The 16434-nt window shown below is 40.7% G+C and overlaps 4 protein-coding genes and 1 pseudogene across 5 annotated transcripts; 2 read left to right on the top strand and 3 right to left on the bottom strand.

Moving 5' to 3' along the window:
- The first annotated feature begins 693 nt into the window (after nt 1-693).
- Nucleotides 694-3807, top strand: LOC132797825 (histone H4). Of its 2 annotated transcripts, XR_009633783.1 has the most exons (3): nt 745-834; nt 1055-1480; nt 1733-1748. XR_009633783.1 is itself a non-coding variant. In XM_060809597.1 (2 exons), exons 1-2 carry the CDS (start codon nt 751-753, stop codon nt 3725-3727), a joined length of 312 nt encoding a protein of 103 aa, XP_060665580.1. In that variant the 5' UTR covers nt 694-750; the 3' UTR covers nt 3728-3807. The 2 variants fall into 2 exon arrangements, 1 of the variants encoding a protein (XP_060665580.1); XM_060809597.1 differs by lacking the exons at nt 1055-1480; nt 1733-1748 and adding an exon at nt 3500-3807 and having other exon boundaries at nt 694-834.
- Nucleotides 3808-4319: 512 nt separating this feature from the next.
- On the bottom strand, nt 4320-4814 carry LOC132797822 (histone H2A-like; annotated as a pseudogene).
- A 129-nt stretch (nt 4815-4943) lies between these two features.
- LOC132797823 (histone H2B) lies at nt 4944-5417 on the top strand. Its single transcript, XM_060809596.1, has one exon. The coding sequence runs from the start codon at nt 4996-4998 to the stop codon at nt 5365-5367; it is 372 nt and encodes a 123-aa protein (XP_060665579.1). The 5' UTR covers nt 4944-4995; the 3' UTR covers nt 5368-5417.
- A 246-nt stretch (nt 5418-5663) lies between these two features.
- LOC132797821 (histone H1-like) lies at nt 5664-6570 on the bottom strand. The gene has a single exon (XM_060809595.1). It carries the CDS (start codon nt 6523-6525, stop codon nt 5725-5727), a length of 801 nt encoding a protein of 266 aa, XP_060665578.1. The 5' UTR covers nt 6526-6570; the 3' UTR covers nt 5664-5724.
- A 9219-nt stretch (nt 6571-15789) lies between these two features.
- LOC132797820 (histone H2A-like) lies at nt 15790-16269 on the bottom strand. The gene has a single exon (XM_060809594.1). The coding sequence runs from the start codon at nt 16221-16223 to the stop codon at nt 15849-15851; it is 375 nt and encodes a 124-aa protein (XP_060665577.1). The 5' UTR covers nt 16224-16269; the 3' UTR covers nt 15790-15848.
- Nucleotides 16270-16434: the final 165 nt, after the last annotated feature.

Below are 16434 nucleotides of genomic sequence, written 5' to 3'. Positions count from 1 at the left end.
TTGTTTGATAATTTGATGCTTGTCAAGCACAACGCACAACGTTGTCACAATTTAAGCACGTTCGCCACGAATACGTCTGGCCAGCTGGATATCTTTCGGCATGATGGTGACACGCTTGGCATGGATAGCGCACAAGTTAGTATCTTCGAACAGGCCAACCAAGTAGGCTTCACTAGCTTCCTGCAGTGCCATCACAGCAGAGCTCTGGAAACGCAGATCGGTCTTGAAATCCTGAGCAATTTCTCGCACCAAGCGCTGGAAAGGCAGCTTGCGGATCAGCAACTCTGTGCTCTTCTGGTAACGACGGATCTCACGCAGGGCAACAGTTCCGGGGCGATAACGATGAGGCTTCTTCACACCGCCGGTGGCTGGCGCACTCTTACGAGCCGCCTTAGTTGCCAGCTGCTTACGAGGCGCCTTGCCTCCGGTCGATTTACGAGCAGTCTGCTTAGTACGAGCCATTTTTATTTCACAATTTTCACTTCACACAGCAAATGTTAAAAACACAATAATCGGACGAAGCGACTCGGCTCTCGTATTTATAGTAAAACTGGTGGTGGGTTGCCGAACGAGAACGAGAACGAGCGATCGGGTTGTTGCCATTCCAGTGTGCGAGCAGCACGTAGATACATATTGCTGACTCTTTCTGGTTTATGTATCATTGAGTATAAATAGAGGCGTTTGAGTCGGACCTAACAACAGTATCTTTCTGACTTCGTTGAGTGTAAAGTAAAATATTAAAAGTGAAAAATGACTGGTCGTGGTAAAGGTGGCAAGGGCTTGGGAAAAGGTGGCGCCAAGCGTCATCGCAAAGTGTTGCGTGATAACATCCAGGTAGAGTTGGGCGTGTTAATTCTCGTGTCACATCGTGACACGACTCAACACGCGTGTTCGTGTTGCACGCAATCAAATTTCGCGTGTTCGTGCGTGCTCGTGCTGCGCACTCCAACACGACAACACGAAACAACACGACAACACGAAGCAAAAAATTTGATTTTTTTTGCCTTATTGGCAATATTGCTCGACTGCACTATTTTTTAGTATATTTCCTCAGCAAGAATTGGCCACACTGTAGACCACATACGATCACATTGTTTCTTTGAGCTGGATGCTAGAAAGATAAAAATGGAGAGGCGCATTCAAATTCAAGAAGCGATTGCCAAAGGGGACGAAAAATACAAATTAATTAACAATTCGAAAGCCAAAAGTCTTATTTGGCAGACGTTTAATTTAATTGAATGCTGTGGTGAGATCCTAAACTTTGTGTGCTGCAAAAAGTGCAAAGTTGTATTCGCATACACGCCGAAGACCGGAACCGGCGTATTAAATCGTCACAAATGTGCCGTTCAAGCGGACGCACGCCAACCTACTTTGCCGTCTTTTGTGCATAAAAAAGTTCCGCAAAATGTCATAAATAACCTGGCCATCAAACAGTTGGCTTTCGTGGCTAAGGATTTACAGCCTCTCAGCGTCACCGAAGGTGAGTTAAAATATATGCAATATATGTACACATATACATTTACACACATTCATATGTACAGTGCCGAGTTTATTTGTGTGAATATGAGTGTTAAATTAGTGGTACCCAAGCTCATAACTCGCTGTTTTGTATCATCTGATCAATGTTTTTTTATTTGTGTGTATTGTGGAAAAGAGCTACTGAGCTTGGGCACCTGTGGATTAAATATTAATTAATATGTATATATATGTAATTACTTTTTATTTTGTTTAGGCGAAGGATTCCAGGGTATGCTCAAGCCCTTATAAATCTAGGAGCTGCATATGGCGTTCAAAAATATAAGGATGTATCCGTATCGAGAAAAACTCTTACTTACTCCGTCATGATAAAGGAATACGAGCGTATACATAAGGAGCTAAGCACAGCGCTTATAGAACAACAATTAGCCTTCACAACGGATATGTGGACCGACTCGTACACGCAGCGGAGTTTTGTAAGCTTAAGCGCTCATTATATATGTGCTGAATTTAAGTTAAATGTTAAAATATTGGGTGTTAAAGAATTCGAGGCAGAGAAAAACCGGAGCTAATATTTTATTGCATGTAACCGACATTTTAAAACAATTTAACATCGATAATAAGTTGATAAACTCTGTAATTGTCACCGACAACGGAGCAAATGTTGTTTCGGCTTTTAATAATTTTAAGAGACTATCGTGCGCATGCCACAATTTGAATCTTTTAATGACCGATGTCCTCGAAAAGGATCCAATTTATGAAATTAGGCAGCTTATTGATGCGTCGAAGAAATTGGTTAAATATTTCAAGCATTCAGAGTTGAACAATAAATTAAGCAAGTCACTAAAACAAGATGTACAAACTAGATGGAACTCGGTGTATATTATGCTTCAAAGTATATTTGACGTTAAGGATGAAATAAAATATCTTTTAAGTGAAAAAAATCAATCGAATCGAATTGCTGATATTGACTTTGAAATTATAAATCAAGTTCTAGAATTCTTAAAACCTTTTAAAGAATGTTCTGAAAAATTTAGTTCCGAAAAAGAACCCACCATACATATTTATGTTCTTTGGTACAACAAATTAAAATCACACTGTAATCAAAAAATGTTAGATTCATTTGTTATATCTCAACTTAAAACTAATACTCTCTTACAACTTGATAAGCGTCTTAAGCCAACCAACCTGCATTACGTCGGTCTTTTTTTAAACCCGCCGTTTAGGCAGCTTAATTTTTTAACAGAAACGGAAAGAAATGACACTTTTGCTACGATCAAAGGCATATTATCTGAATATTCAATTGAAAATACCAGTCCTGAGAAAAGCACATCGGCTAATGAAGCCCAGGATTTTTTTGAATTTAGAGATGAAACCAATGCTAAAAAGGTTAAATTAGAGCGCAGCGCTGTCGACATGAAATAGATAACTATTACAAATGCGGCAAAGAAAATGAAAACAATGTTTTAGAGTTTTGGAGAAACGCTAATAACCTTAAGTGTCTTCAAAAACTGGCAAAGCAAATTTTAAATATACCAATCAGCTCAGCTACGAGCGAAAGAGTGTTCTCAACGTCTGGCATGGTTCTGTGCGAGCGCAGAACAAGATTGCTCAGCAGCAATTTGGATAAACTGGTATTTTTATACAAAAATATGAATTAATTTTAATGTTTTTTTATGTTAACTTTCGCCATGCGCATTTACCTTTAATGTAATAAAAAGTGAATGAAGTACCATTACTTTTAATAAGAAATTTAGCGCGTCTTTTTATTTATCCGGGCTCCAACAAAGGTTATTGTTAATAAAAGCTCACTGACTCAAAATAATCATTACATTGTAATGTAATATGATACAAAATTGAAATAAATATGAAAAAAAAATTTCGTGTTGTTCGTGCGTGTTTCGTGCGTGTTCGTGTTGGACCAAAATCGACCGTGCGTGTTCGTGTTACACAAAAAAAAATTTTTCGTGTTCGTGTTGTGTCGTGTTGAAAATTTTAGACACGCGCCCATCTCTACATCCAGGGTATCACGAAGCCAGCTATCCGTCGTCTAGCTCGTCGTGGCGGCGTGAAGCGCATCTCTGGTCTTATTTATGAGGAAACTCGTGGTGTGCTGAAGGTTTTCTTGGAAAACGTTATCCGTGATGCAGTCACTTACACCGAACACGCCAAGAGGAAGACAGTCACAGCCATGGATGTTGTGTACGCTCTGAAGAGGCAAGGCCGCACTCTGTACGGTTTCGGCGGCTAAGAAAATTTGTATCTACTACAAAGTACAAACTCAAAACCCACATCAATCGGTCCTTTTCAGGACCACCAAAACATTCACTAAAAAGAGAAGATAATCAATATATGTATTTGAATTATTAAATAAAATGAAACAACGAAACTAACACGGCACTAAAAATTGTAGATAGAAAGAATAATTCCCTCAATTTCATCCAGATTGCCCCAGTTAAATTCTACGATACAAACAAATAAGTTGTTTTTACACGGCGACTTGTAAATACATAATTTAATGGCTTTTAACATTTTTTCTAAAAATTTATTATATTGTGTTCATTAGTAAAAAATCCTCAAAAAATATTTTTATAGTTTACCGATGCAGCGTGTTAAACATTTTACGATACTTTTCGACACAACTGTACCTCGTGTTCAGTGCAAATACTTTGCTTATGTGAAAATCGACATTTTAAGACACTTTTTGACACAACTGTACCACGTGAGCAGTGTAGATTCTTTGCTCATGTGAAGATACTCAATACAGCATTTCTGAACGAATATCGATATAATTACTTAAGTATATTAAAAAAATGATTCTCTTTAATAAATATTTGGTCGTCCTGAAAAGGACGTTTTGGGTTTTAGTTGATTTGTGTTATATGCGAGTTTAAATTTGAATTTAAGCCTTCTTTTCGGTCTTCTTGGGCAAGAGAACAGCCTGAATATTAGGCAAAACACCGCCCTGGGCAATGGTGACACCCGAAAGCAGTTTGTTCAACTCCTCATCGTTGCGGATGGCCAATTGCAGATGACGAGGATAATCCTAGTCTTCTTGTTGTCACGGGCTGCGTTACCAGCCAACTCCAAAACTTCAGCAGCCAAGTATTCCATCACAGCAGCCAGGTACACAGGAGCACCAGCACCAACACGCTCGGCATAGTTGCCCTTGCGAAGCAGACGGTGAATACGGCCAACGGGGAACTGAAGACCAGCGCGGTTGGAACGAGACTTTGACTTTCCCTTAACTTTGCCACCTTTACCACGACCAGACATTTTTATTTATTATTTCTAACTTCACTGTTTCACACACAAAACTCGAATATTGCCAGCTATTTATACTTTTCCGAGCTACCTACTCGTTCCGTTAAGGGATGACAGCTGCTGCTGATAACCGGTTTCGATGAGAGCTCGTCTAACGGAAAGCGTTGCTACAATAAAAGTATAAATTGGGTGTGTTTCGGATCCCTAGCAAAACAACTGTGAAGTGAATTTTGAAAGTGAATTTGAATTCGAATCATGCCGCCCAAGACTAGTGGAAAGGCAGCCAAGAAGGCTGGCAAAGCGCAGAAGAACATCACCAAGAACGACAAGAAGAAGAAGCGCAAGAGGAAGGAAAGCTATGCCATCTACATCTACAAAGTGCTGAAGCAGGTCCATCCTGACACCGGTATCTCATCGAAGGCAATGAGCATCATGAACAGCTTTGTGAACGACATTTTCGAGCGCATTGCTGCCGAGGCCTCCCGTTTGGCTCACTACAACAAGCGGTCGACTATCACCAGTCGGGAAATCCAAACCGCTGTCCGTCTCTTACTGCCTGGAGAATTGGCCAAGCACGCTGTCAGTGAAGGAACCAAGGCTGTCACCAAGTACACGAGCTCGAAGTAATTCGATTTCTTTGCACAACCTACATCCAAAAAGTAAAAGGCCCTTTTCAGGGCCACAAATTACCTATACAAAGAGTTAAAATTCAAATATATGTAAATAGTATAAATATGAATAGTAATAATAGTATACCTAGAAGTTCGCCTAGTTTTTAATAAATAAATACGGCATTTCACCAGCATTTATAAATAATATATAATAAAATATATAAAAGTATCTGTTATCATCGTAAAAGTCATCTCATAATGTAACATATGTAACTTGAAAACTCATTTCTCTTTTGATATAAGATTTGTAGCCCTGAAAAGGGCTTTGTTAAATAACAAATTTCATAGTCTTGAAATTTGTGCACGACAATCTTCAATGTCCTTGTGCTCGCTTCTTATTTTTGGCTGCAGCTGCAGTTTTTGCCTTGGGTTTCTTTGCAGCCACTGCGGCTTTCTTTGGCGACGCTGCCGCCGCTGCTGCCTTCTTTGGCTTCGGCTTGGCAGTTGCGGTCTTGGGCTTTGGTGCTTTTGCCTTCGCAGCACTCGATTTGGGCGCCGCCTTTGCTGTTGTGGGCTTAGCCTTTACTGTACCACTCTTCTTGGCCTCCTTAGCCTTGACTTTCTCAGTTTTCTTCTTCTCAGCGGTCTTCTTGGTTGCTACAGCTTTGCTTGGTTTCTTCTCAGCGGACCCTGCTGCTTTCTTTGCCTTGGTGCCGGCAGCCTTCTTCTTAGCCGCTGCTGCTGATGCAGCGACCTTCTTCGGTTTCTTTTCCACTGAGGAAGCCTTAGCTTTTGGCTTTGGCTCCTTTTTGGCAGATGCAGACAATTTGAATGAACCAGATGCACCCTTGCCCTTAGCTTGGATAAGTTTTCCACTGGCAACAGCGCTCTTCAGGTACTTCTTAATGAATGGTGCCAATTTCTGGGCATCGCACTTGTATGTGGCACTGATGTACTTCTTGATTGCCATAAGCGACGAGCCACCACGTTCCTTAAGGTTCAGGATTGATGCGTCCACCATTTGCTGAGTTGGAGGATGTGATGGTGGAACTGCCGGCTTCTTCACCTTCGATGCGGATGCTGCTTTCTTAGCAGCCACCTTCTTCTCAGATGCGGGAGTAGCTGGTGGGGCAGCCACGGGAGATGCGGATGTTGCAACTGCGGAGTCTGACATGTTTCACTTCACTTTGTTTTGCTTTACTTTCACACTAAAATGAATCTTAACTGAATTTACAGTTGGCGGTTGAAATGAGTTGGTCACCCGATTTTGTGAGAATCGAGTAGAAAGGCGCAACGCGAATGTTTAGAGCAGTGAACGTTTGCGCCAAACAAGTTTGCCACTAACCTATTCTTTATTAATATTTACTATAGTTAATAGTTCGATATTTTAATAATGATGTATCGAAATATTTGCTTAAATATTCGACAAACTATATAAAATTAATTGCATTTATCTACAATTACTCACTGTGTTTAAAATTTCACCTTAAATTCAACTTTGTGTCTACACAAAAACAATTATCGTATAAAAACTCAATTTATAAATATAAAAACAATAAAAATACAATATTTGAGTCTGAAAACAAGTTCTTTGAACAATTATGTTTTTAAATGTATTATTTAATATAAATATAATTTATTGCTCATATTTTTAATTTTGGTTCAAACTTGACCATGTACAGTGAAAACCAAGCGACCTCATATGGTTAGAAGCTATTGAAAATTGATATAAAAAATAGAAATAAATGTAAAAAATATAATTTTTAAATATATTACTTATTTAGTATCATTTTCTTAACGATTTGTATAATATCTACAAAAATCTATCATTTAAATATGCATTTTATTCGTATAAAACCGTTTTTACAATTGGGAGAGTACAAAGTAAGTACTAACAGATACATAACATTCAACATATGAAGAGTGTAATGCAAAATAAATATAATAAATATTTACGTCCTCGTATTATTAATCTTAATATTGTTAATTTAAATGTTTTATTTTATTCATATACACTGATCTATAATAAATGATTAAATTATTTAATGTAATGTATCTTCTTCGTCTATCTTGTCTCTGGATTGAAATGTATTTTTCTTTGTACTGCATATTGCTTGGGAAATAAAACCACACTTTGAGAGCATAACATGCGCTTTTTTCATTATCTAAGATTTATTTAATATAAATGTAGATACAATAGTATCTGAAATTTACCAAACTCGCCCTATTCTTTATTTTTAATTTGTACATTATTTTAATATAATACTGAAGTAATTATAAAGAAAAATGTAAATCTTCTTTCAATAAAATTGTGGTCCTGAAAAGGACCGATTTGTTTGATAATTTGATGCTTGTCAAGCACAACGCACAACGTTGTCACAATTTAAGCACGTTCGCCACGAATACGTCTGGCCAGCTGGATATCTTTCGGCATGATGGTGACACGCTTGGCATGGATAGCGCACAAGTTAGTATCTTCGAACAGGCCAACCAAGTAGGCTTCACTAGCTTCCTGCAGTGCCATCACAGCAGAGCTCTGGAAACGCAGATCGGTCTTGAAATCCTGAGCAATTTCACGCACCAAGCGCTGGAAAGGCAGCTTGCGGATCAGCAACTCTGTGCTCTTCTGGTAACGACGGATCTCACGCAGAGCAACAGTACCGGGGCGATAACGATGAGGCTTCTTCACACCGCCGGTGGCTGGCGCACTCTTACGAGCCGCCTTAGTTGCCAGCTGCTTACGAGGCGCCTTGCCTCCGGTCGATTTACGAGCAGTCTGCTTAGTACGAGCCATTTTTATTTCACAATTTTCACTGAACACGCCAAGAGGAAGACAGTCACAGCCATGGATGTTGTGTAAGTTATTAAGTTAGTCTCTCCTCTGGTTCCAAGGCGATGTCCTCAGTCCTGGGAAGTAGATTTACGTTGGAGGAAACTGTTCCTCTTCAATCATAGGCCTTGTGGCTCTATGAAGTTTTTATCAAAAAAAAGATTCGATTTAATTGCGGCTAGTGCCGGAGATTTATTCAGACAGCTAAAGCTGAAGGGCAGAACAAAACTGAAACTTATCAAATAAACATTTTAATGCTAAACTCTAAGAATGCCAGCGGAAAAGTACTGGCAAGCAGCTCCTCCTACAAATCCGTCGCTGCTTGCTCAGCGTATTGTGGCACAAACAGTCGTTGTGACACATGAGACTTTGTGTGCGCGGGTCGCTACAGCACTTGCTGGCCTGCGCAGGGCAGTTCGTGTAGAGAGTTGCTTGTTAACTACTCCCCCCTCAAGTTCGTGGCCGGCCTCGGTGACGTCAAGTTGGGCGATGGCTCTTTTTAGCTTCAAAGAGGCACGTCTTCTATGGCTGTATTGGTAACCGATGATTAGCGTGCAGAAGACAATGCTGACCCCAACTCCGATCAAGAACCATATTTTTGGCGATCCTGCTGCCTCGACTTCATCCTTGAGTTGGCGTATGAAGTTTATATTTTGCTCGCTCATTCGATGTATTGATGAGAGACTCAGGATTTGATCGTGCCCGGTGATGTTGAGGAGTGGGGAAGCGGCGATACTCGGACTTTTACCCACGACTGCGTTGTGGTTCAAGTATCTTGTATTGTTGATCACATGCTCGAACGTGATGAGGTATGTTCCCTCCAGCATTACCGTGGGCCCCTCGTCTGCAGTGACTTGAGCGTGTTGCTCATTGATGACAATGGTTCCTTCGTCAATCAGTGTGACTGGCAGCAGGTGGCTTGGTTGCGTGCGGCAATTGGCTAGGCCTCCAGCATGTATCTCTCGGGCGCAGCTCTCACGTGTTGATTTTTTGCAGAAGGTGGCGTAGCTAGTGCGCACGCAATCGCTAACTGCGAATATTCCGTCGTCGCAATCCACAATTATGTCGTCTCGGATTTGTAGGACTGTATGATTGTGCGATACCGGAAGAATTACTGTTCTTTTACAAATTTGCTTAATTCTAGGATATTCTATTAACATATGGATTTCGTCTTCTGATTGAAATATTTTAATTTTAGAAACTTCCATTAAATAAACTACGGGGACTTCTGTGAGCTGATTATCAAATATCGACTTCAAATCGTTTGTGTCAAAAATTGTAGGATTTATAATGTCTGATTTGGCAAGAGTGATTGTTAGAATTAAATTCTGGATTTCTGTGATTAACATCCTATTCCGAGTCATAAGCGTTTCAAATAAATTTGGGGTGTCTAGGAGGTCACCCTTTTTTGCTTGTATTATTTTATTTATTGCGTCTGTGAGTTTATTGATCTGTTTCTGAGTTTCTGTATTAACGAGTACTTGTCTATTGTTTGAGTCTATTAATTGATTTTCTGTCATTCTTATTTTTTCTATGTCTGCAGCGTCCGGAGTTCCCGCAACAATTTTTAGTGCTGTGCCAAGAAAATCTAAGCTTCTGGCCATTCTATGGTGAACTGTTAGAGCGGACAAAAGTGCTTCTATGTGTTCTACATCTATATCTAACAGTTTTCGCATATGCGAGTGGGGGAAAAACTCGGACATTCTTTTAGTATCCTCAACTATCTTATAGAAATTGCTTAAGCTACTTGAGTGTTTTACATAACTAAGTTGTTCCCATGCCAGGATACTACCATCGACGATAGGGATATAGTTTGCAGTGGAAAAGTCGGTGATCCGAGCTTGCGTCGCTGTTAGTGAAGTCAACAGGGTAAGAACTATCATGGCGGACCTGTAAGATACATTCTTATTAGATTTACTGTTTTTTTTACTTGCCGATAATTACCTAAGGTTGTCTTTATGGACCACCCTCCCTCTAATAAGCACCGTTGTTCCTAAATCAGCTTGTATCTTTTCTTCGGAACATAAAGGTGATAGTTTGTTACCTAGTCTCTTGTTGTTTTTAATATAGACTGTTTCGCCTACATCAAAAACCCTATTTTGTCTGTCCGGGTTGCACCTGCGTAGTTGGTCTTGTTGTGCCTTTACTATCTTGTTTTGGATAGTTTGGCGCATTTCGTCTGATGCTGTGTGGATTACATCCAGTGGTCTTTGCCCTGTTACGGAATGCACGCTTCTGTTATATTCAATGACAGCTCTGAGAATTGCTTGTGTCGTGTCGCAGATCTGTTTATCAATCTTAAGACATCTCGCAATCTCGACTAATGTACTATGGAAGCGTTCCACTTGCCCGTTGGAGCAGCTGTGAAGTGGGGGCGCGTTGACCAAATCAATGTTATATTGATTTTTTAGTAGCGAGGTAATTGTCTCTGAGCTGAAGGACGCCTCATTGTCACAATAAATTGTTTTTGTATCTGGGAAGAGGTTAACCGCTTGTAGTATGGGGTTAATTGTGTCCGTTATTGACCTGGATACTATTGGTTGTACAATCGCAAATTTTGAAAATTTATCAATGCAAGTTAGGAATAATTTTTATCGGTTGAGAATATGTCGATGTGAAGTATTTCGCCTATGTGGGTTGGGGCAGGCGTTTCGCCAAGCTCTTGTTTTCTCGGGTGCCTGTCGTATTTTCCTTTCATACATACTTTGCAGTTTATCACTATTTCGTTGGCTATCTTGGTCATTTTGGAAAGTAGTAATCCCGCTTAACCTGTTTTACGTTTTCTGGAGCTGCTCTATGAGCTCGGTTGTGTTCAGTATTTAGGATTTCTATTTGCTCATCTTTGTTGGTGATATCTGACACGATCGTTTTGCAGTGTCGAAACTTGGTAGACGGAAATTGTGTGCTTAACTCGTGTTGCACAGCGGCCAACGTTGGTAGGTCGCAATGAATTGCGTTAACTACCTCAGGATTGACGGCATTTTTCAACGTTTCGGTTAGATTGTATTTGTCCGTGAAGTGTATTATGTGGCGCATTTTGCTGCCGAACATAATAATTTTTTGGTGCAACGCATAACGTGCCTCTTCTAAGACCATTTGGTTCCTGAAGCCGTTTATGGGTTGGTCAATCGTTGGGATTGTGAAAGTAAGTGACTCTTCACTATGAATGGTAGCTACGTCAGATTGGGGTTCACTTTGCAGAGCGTTTATGTTCTGGCGCGATAATGCGTCGGCTACGTGATTGTCTTTCCCTGGTTTATAGAAGATTTTCGCATTATGCTCTTCTATAAACGCTTTCCATCTCTTGATTTTTGCGTTGGTGTTTTTTTCAGACACGGCAAAGGTGAGTGGTTGATGGTCAGTGTAGATGCGGAGCTCTCTAGTACCATACAGATAATTCTGCAATTTACCAAGTGCCCACACGATTGCTAGAAGTTCCCTTTCATTGGTGGCGTAATGAGTCTCGCACTGTTTTAACGTGCGTGAGATCATTGTAATTGGTCTGCCTTCTTGGGACAATACTGCACCAATGCCATTTGCAGAAGCGTCAGTGGTCAGATCGAAAGGTTTTTAAAGTCAGGATACATTAGTATGACATCTTCCGATGCTAAAATGTTCCTTAGTCGCTCGAACGCATCGCGTTGCGTGTCGTTGAATTCAATCGGGATTTTCCTCGACATGTGTTTGCTGACAGAACCATTTTCACCTTTTAGTAAATTGGTTAATGGTCTAGCTATAGAGGCGAAGTCTTTTACGAATACTCTATAATAGCTAGCTAGGCCTATGAATGATCTTAGCGCATACAGGTTCGCCGGTTCGACGTACTCTTGAATTGCTTTGACCTTTTCAGGGTCCGTTTTGGTTCCGTTTCTGGTTACGACAAAACCGAGGTATTCGACACTGTCTTTGAAAAATTGGGTTTTTTCTTTGGCTACTCTCATGTTGGCCTCTAGTAGGCTTTGTAGTATTACGTCAATGTGTCGAATGTGATCCTGTTCATTTTCTGAAAATATTATTACATCATCAACGTAGACGTAACAACATTTTCCAATTTGTTCTCTTAAAACGTCATCAATTGCTCTTTGGAAGATGCTCCCAGCATTCTTTAATCCAAAGGGCAATCGGCAGAATTCATATTTCCCTCCGTTCACAGAGAATGATGTTTTCTCCCGATCTTTTTCTGCTAGGTATATTTGATGATACCCAGACTTCAAGTCGAGGGTTGTAAAAAATTTTGCCCAGATTCGCTAGAATCATTGGGATACTTGGCATTGGGTAGCGGTCGTCAACAGTTCGATCGTTTAACTTCCTAAAGTCAATTACGAGTCGTTTGTTCTTGTTGCCTTCGGAATCGAACCCTTTTTTGTCGACAACCCAAGCTGGGCTGTTGTACGCGGATTTTGACGGTCTGATGATACCGCCTTCCAGTAGTTGTGAGATTTCGTTGTTGACGAAATCCGCCACACCGTTTGGATACGGGTAGAGTTTCGAATATACCGGTTCATTATCTTCGGTACGAATTGTGGCAACGACAGACGTGTTGAATGGCAGTGCCTCGTTAGAGGTCGAAAATGCCTTTATTCTCTTTGTTATCATTCGCCTGAATTCTTCTTTTACACTTTCGGGCACTACTATGTCACTGACTTTAGTGAAATTTACATTATCACATAAGTGAAATTTCAGTGGCTCATTTTCGTCCCGGTTACTTAAGCAGTTATTCTTCAAATTCAATGTTTCCCCGGCCTGCGTTAGCAGATCGAAACCTATGATGGCATCAAATGCGTCGAGAGAATCTAAAATGAAAAATGTTGCGTTTTGTCCAAGGATTTGCATTGAACATTTTTTGTTTATTTCACTGGATCCATGTATGGAACTTACAGTGAATGGGGTGGCGACTGTAGTTACGTTTTTTAACTCCTTTACGGGTCTCACGTAATTCTTTGCCGCCCCCGTGTCTATCAGAATTTTTAGTTTTCTACTAGCCAACTGTCGTTCGATGAACGGCAGCTGGGAGCGTCCCCTAAAAAATTGAGCATGTCATTTGTATCAATTGACTCGCCATCGCTTTCGATTTCAGCGGCTGCTGTTTCAGCTGTGGCAGCATATTGCTGCTCGCTATCGGCGCTTTGTTGAGTTATGTTGTCAACTCGTTGCCGCCTTTGACCAGATACTCGTTCTGACGAGTTGGTCCTTTTTTGAGTGCCACCTACATTTGCAGCACTTTGGGTTTTGCCCCAATTGGTTGGCTGCCGAAAATGTGACATTGAGGGATCAACGTCCATAGGCTGAGCCTGAGCCATTTGGCCGTCCTTGTCTTGGGTTTTGTTATGATTTTGCTTTCCTACGTAGTGTGGGTTTTTCTCTTGGCCTTTGTTAGGTTTTGAATGTTGCCGATTTCCCTGTTTATTGTTTTCATTGTGTTGGCTCCTCTCTGCAATTGTTTTTGCATAAGAGGCTGTTTTCAGCCTCGCGAGCCAGGGCCAACGCCGATGGCAAATCTTTCGGCTGGGCTGGCACTACGAACGCCTTCACGGATTTCTTCAAACCCGCCATGAATGCGTGTAAAGCATCGCTTCTGACCTCTTTGTTGAGAATCGTAGCCGCTTGCTCATCGTGTGTCATCACAATCTTGTTGGTGACCAATGTGAGCTTCTTTTCAACCTCATCAAAGTACTCCATTAGACCTAGGTCGCCTTGCCTAACCATTTCCAACTGTTGCCTGAGTACACGCAGAGACGTTTTGTCCGCGTACGTGCAGTCTAAACGTGCGATGATCGCATCGATATTTAACACTGTATTGTGGGATGTCAGGACTGACCTGGCTGCTCCGCACACTTTGTTGCGTAGAATTGCAACGGCCTCGTAATGGGCCTCGCTACCCCTGTAGCGTCTGAAAATTTCGTATGCGTCCAGGGCAGCTTGCCTCCAGGACACATACTCATCTTGTACCCCTTCGAATGATGGTACAGATTTCACTATGTCAAGTCTCACATCGCACTTGACATTTGTGTCTATCGTCACTTTTTCGTATGTTTCGATATCTGGTGCCGCTATTTGCAGCGCATTTACTTGTGACCTTACTGCGTTCAGCTCCTCAGCAAACTGCTGCCTTAAGCGCAGTTCTTGCTCGGCGAGCGCAGCATTAACAGTGCCGTTCACTAGTGCTTGTATTTGTTCGGGATTCATTTCTGTTGTATGTGGGCGAAAGCCTATTTCTTCACTGTCACTGTCACTGTCACTTTCAATTTCTTTTTTAATTTCTCTATATGCCCAACTCATGGGCGTACGTTCGGGTCTATTACCACAAAAGCACTGGTTGTACAGTGGTCAAGAACAGAAAAATATTCACAGCTATTTTGCTTATATGGATGCTTTTAATTTAGCCGATTAACTCGAAAGAAAAAAGAATTACCACAGAATTTATTTCACAGTCACTTTGGTATTTTATCTTTTATTGGTTTGATTTGAAGTAAAATAAGTTGGTAATCACTCACTTACATGTTTCTTTGGGTATTTTTGGTTCTTAATATTATCCGTTGGGCGCCAGTTATTAAGTTAGTCTCTCCTCTGGTTCCAAGGCGATGTCCTCAGTCCTGGGAAGTAGATTTACGTTGGAGGAAACTGTTCCTCTTCAATCATAGGCCTTGTGGCTCTATGAAGTTTTTATCAAATAAAGATTCGATTTAATTGCGGCTAGTGCCGGAGATTTATTCAGACAGCTAAAGCTGAAGGGCAGAACAAAACTGAAACTTATCAAATAAACATTTTAATGCTAAACTCTAAGAATGCCAGCGGAAAAAGTACTGGCAAGCAGCTCCTCCTACAAATCCGTCGCTGCTTGCTCAGCGTATTGTGGCACAAACAGTCGTTGTGACACATGAGACTTTGTGTGCGCGGGTCGCTACAGCACTTGCTGGCCTGCGCATGCGAGGGCAGTTCGTGTAGAGAGTTGCTTGTTAACTTGTACGCTCTGAAGAGGCAAGGCCGCACTCTGTACGGTTTCGGCGGCTAAGAAAATTTGTATCTACTACAAAGTACAAACTCAAAACCCACATCAATCGGTCCTTTTCAGGACCACCAAAACATTCACTAAAAGAGAAGATAATCAATATATTTTAACTATTAAATAAAAGTAAACAACGAAACTAAAACAGCACTAAAAATTGTAGATAGAAAGAATAATTTCCTCAATTTCATTCAGATTGTCTCAGTTAAATTCTACGATACAAACAAATAAGTTGTTTTTACACGGCGACTTGTAAATACATAATTTAATGGCTTTTAACATTTTTTCTAAAAATTTATTATATTGTGTTCATTAGTAAAAAATCCTCAAAAAATATTTTTATAGTTTACCGATGCAGCGTGTTAAACATTTTACGATACTTTTCGACACAACTGTACCTCGTGTTCAGTGCAAATACTTTGCTTACATACATATGTGAAAATCGACATTTTAAGACACTTTTTGACACAACTGTACCACGTGAGCAGTGTAGATTCTTTGCTCATGTGAAGATACTCAATACAGCATTTCTGAACGAATATCGATATAATTACTTAAGTATATTAAAAAAAATGATTCTCTTTAATAAATATTTGGTCGTCCTGAAAAGGACGTTTTGGGTTTTAGTTGATTTGTGTTATATGCGAGTTTAAATTTGAATTTAAGCCTTCTTTTCGGTCTTCTTGGGCAAGAGAACAGCCTGAATATTAGGCAAAACACCGCCCTGGGCAATGGTGACACCCGAAAGCAGTTTGTTCAACTCCTCATCGTTGCGGATGGCCAATTGCAGATGACGAGGGATAATCCTAGTCTTCTTGTTGTCACGGGCTGCGTTACCAGCCAACTCCAAAACTTCAGCAGCCAAGTATTCCATCACAGCAGCCAGGTACACAGGAGCACCAGCACCAACACGCTCGGCATAGTTGCCCTTGCGAAGCAGACGGTGAATACGGCCAACGGGGAACTGAAGACCAGCGCGGTTGGAACGAGACTTTGACTTTCCCTTAACTTTGCCACCTTTACCACGACCAGACATTTTTATTTATTATTTCTAACTTCACTGTTTCACACACAAAACTCGAATATTGCCAGCTATTTATACTTTTCCGAGCTACCTACTCGTTCCGTTAAGGGATGACAGCTGCTGCTGATAACCGGTTTCGATGAGAGCTCGTCTAACGGAAAGCGTTGCTACAATAAAAATATAAATTTGGTGTGTTTCGGATCCCTAGCAAAACTACTGTGAA

This window comes from Drosophila nasuta, unplaced genomic scaffold, assembly GCF_023558535.2.
Source record: "Drosophila nasuta strain 15112-1781.00 unplaced genomic scaffold, ASM2355853v1 ctg269_pilon, whole genome shotgun sequence".
Lineage (NCBI taxonomy): Eukaryota > Metazoa > Arthropoda > Insecta > Diptera > Drosophilidae > Drosophila > Drosophila nasuta.
Note: the sequence above shows the minus strand (reverse complement) of the source record. Positions and strands in the feature narration are given on the sequence as shown.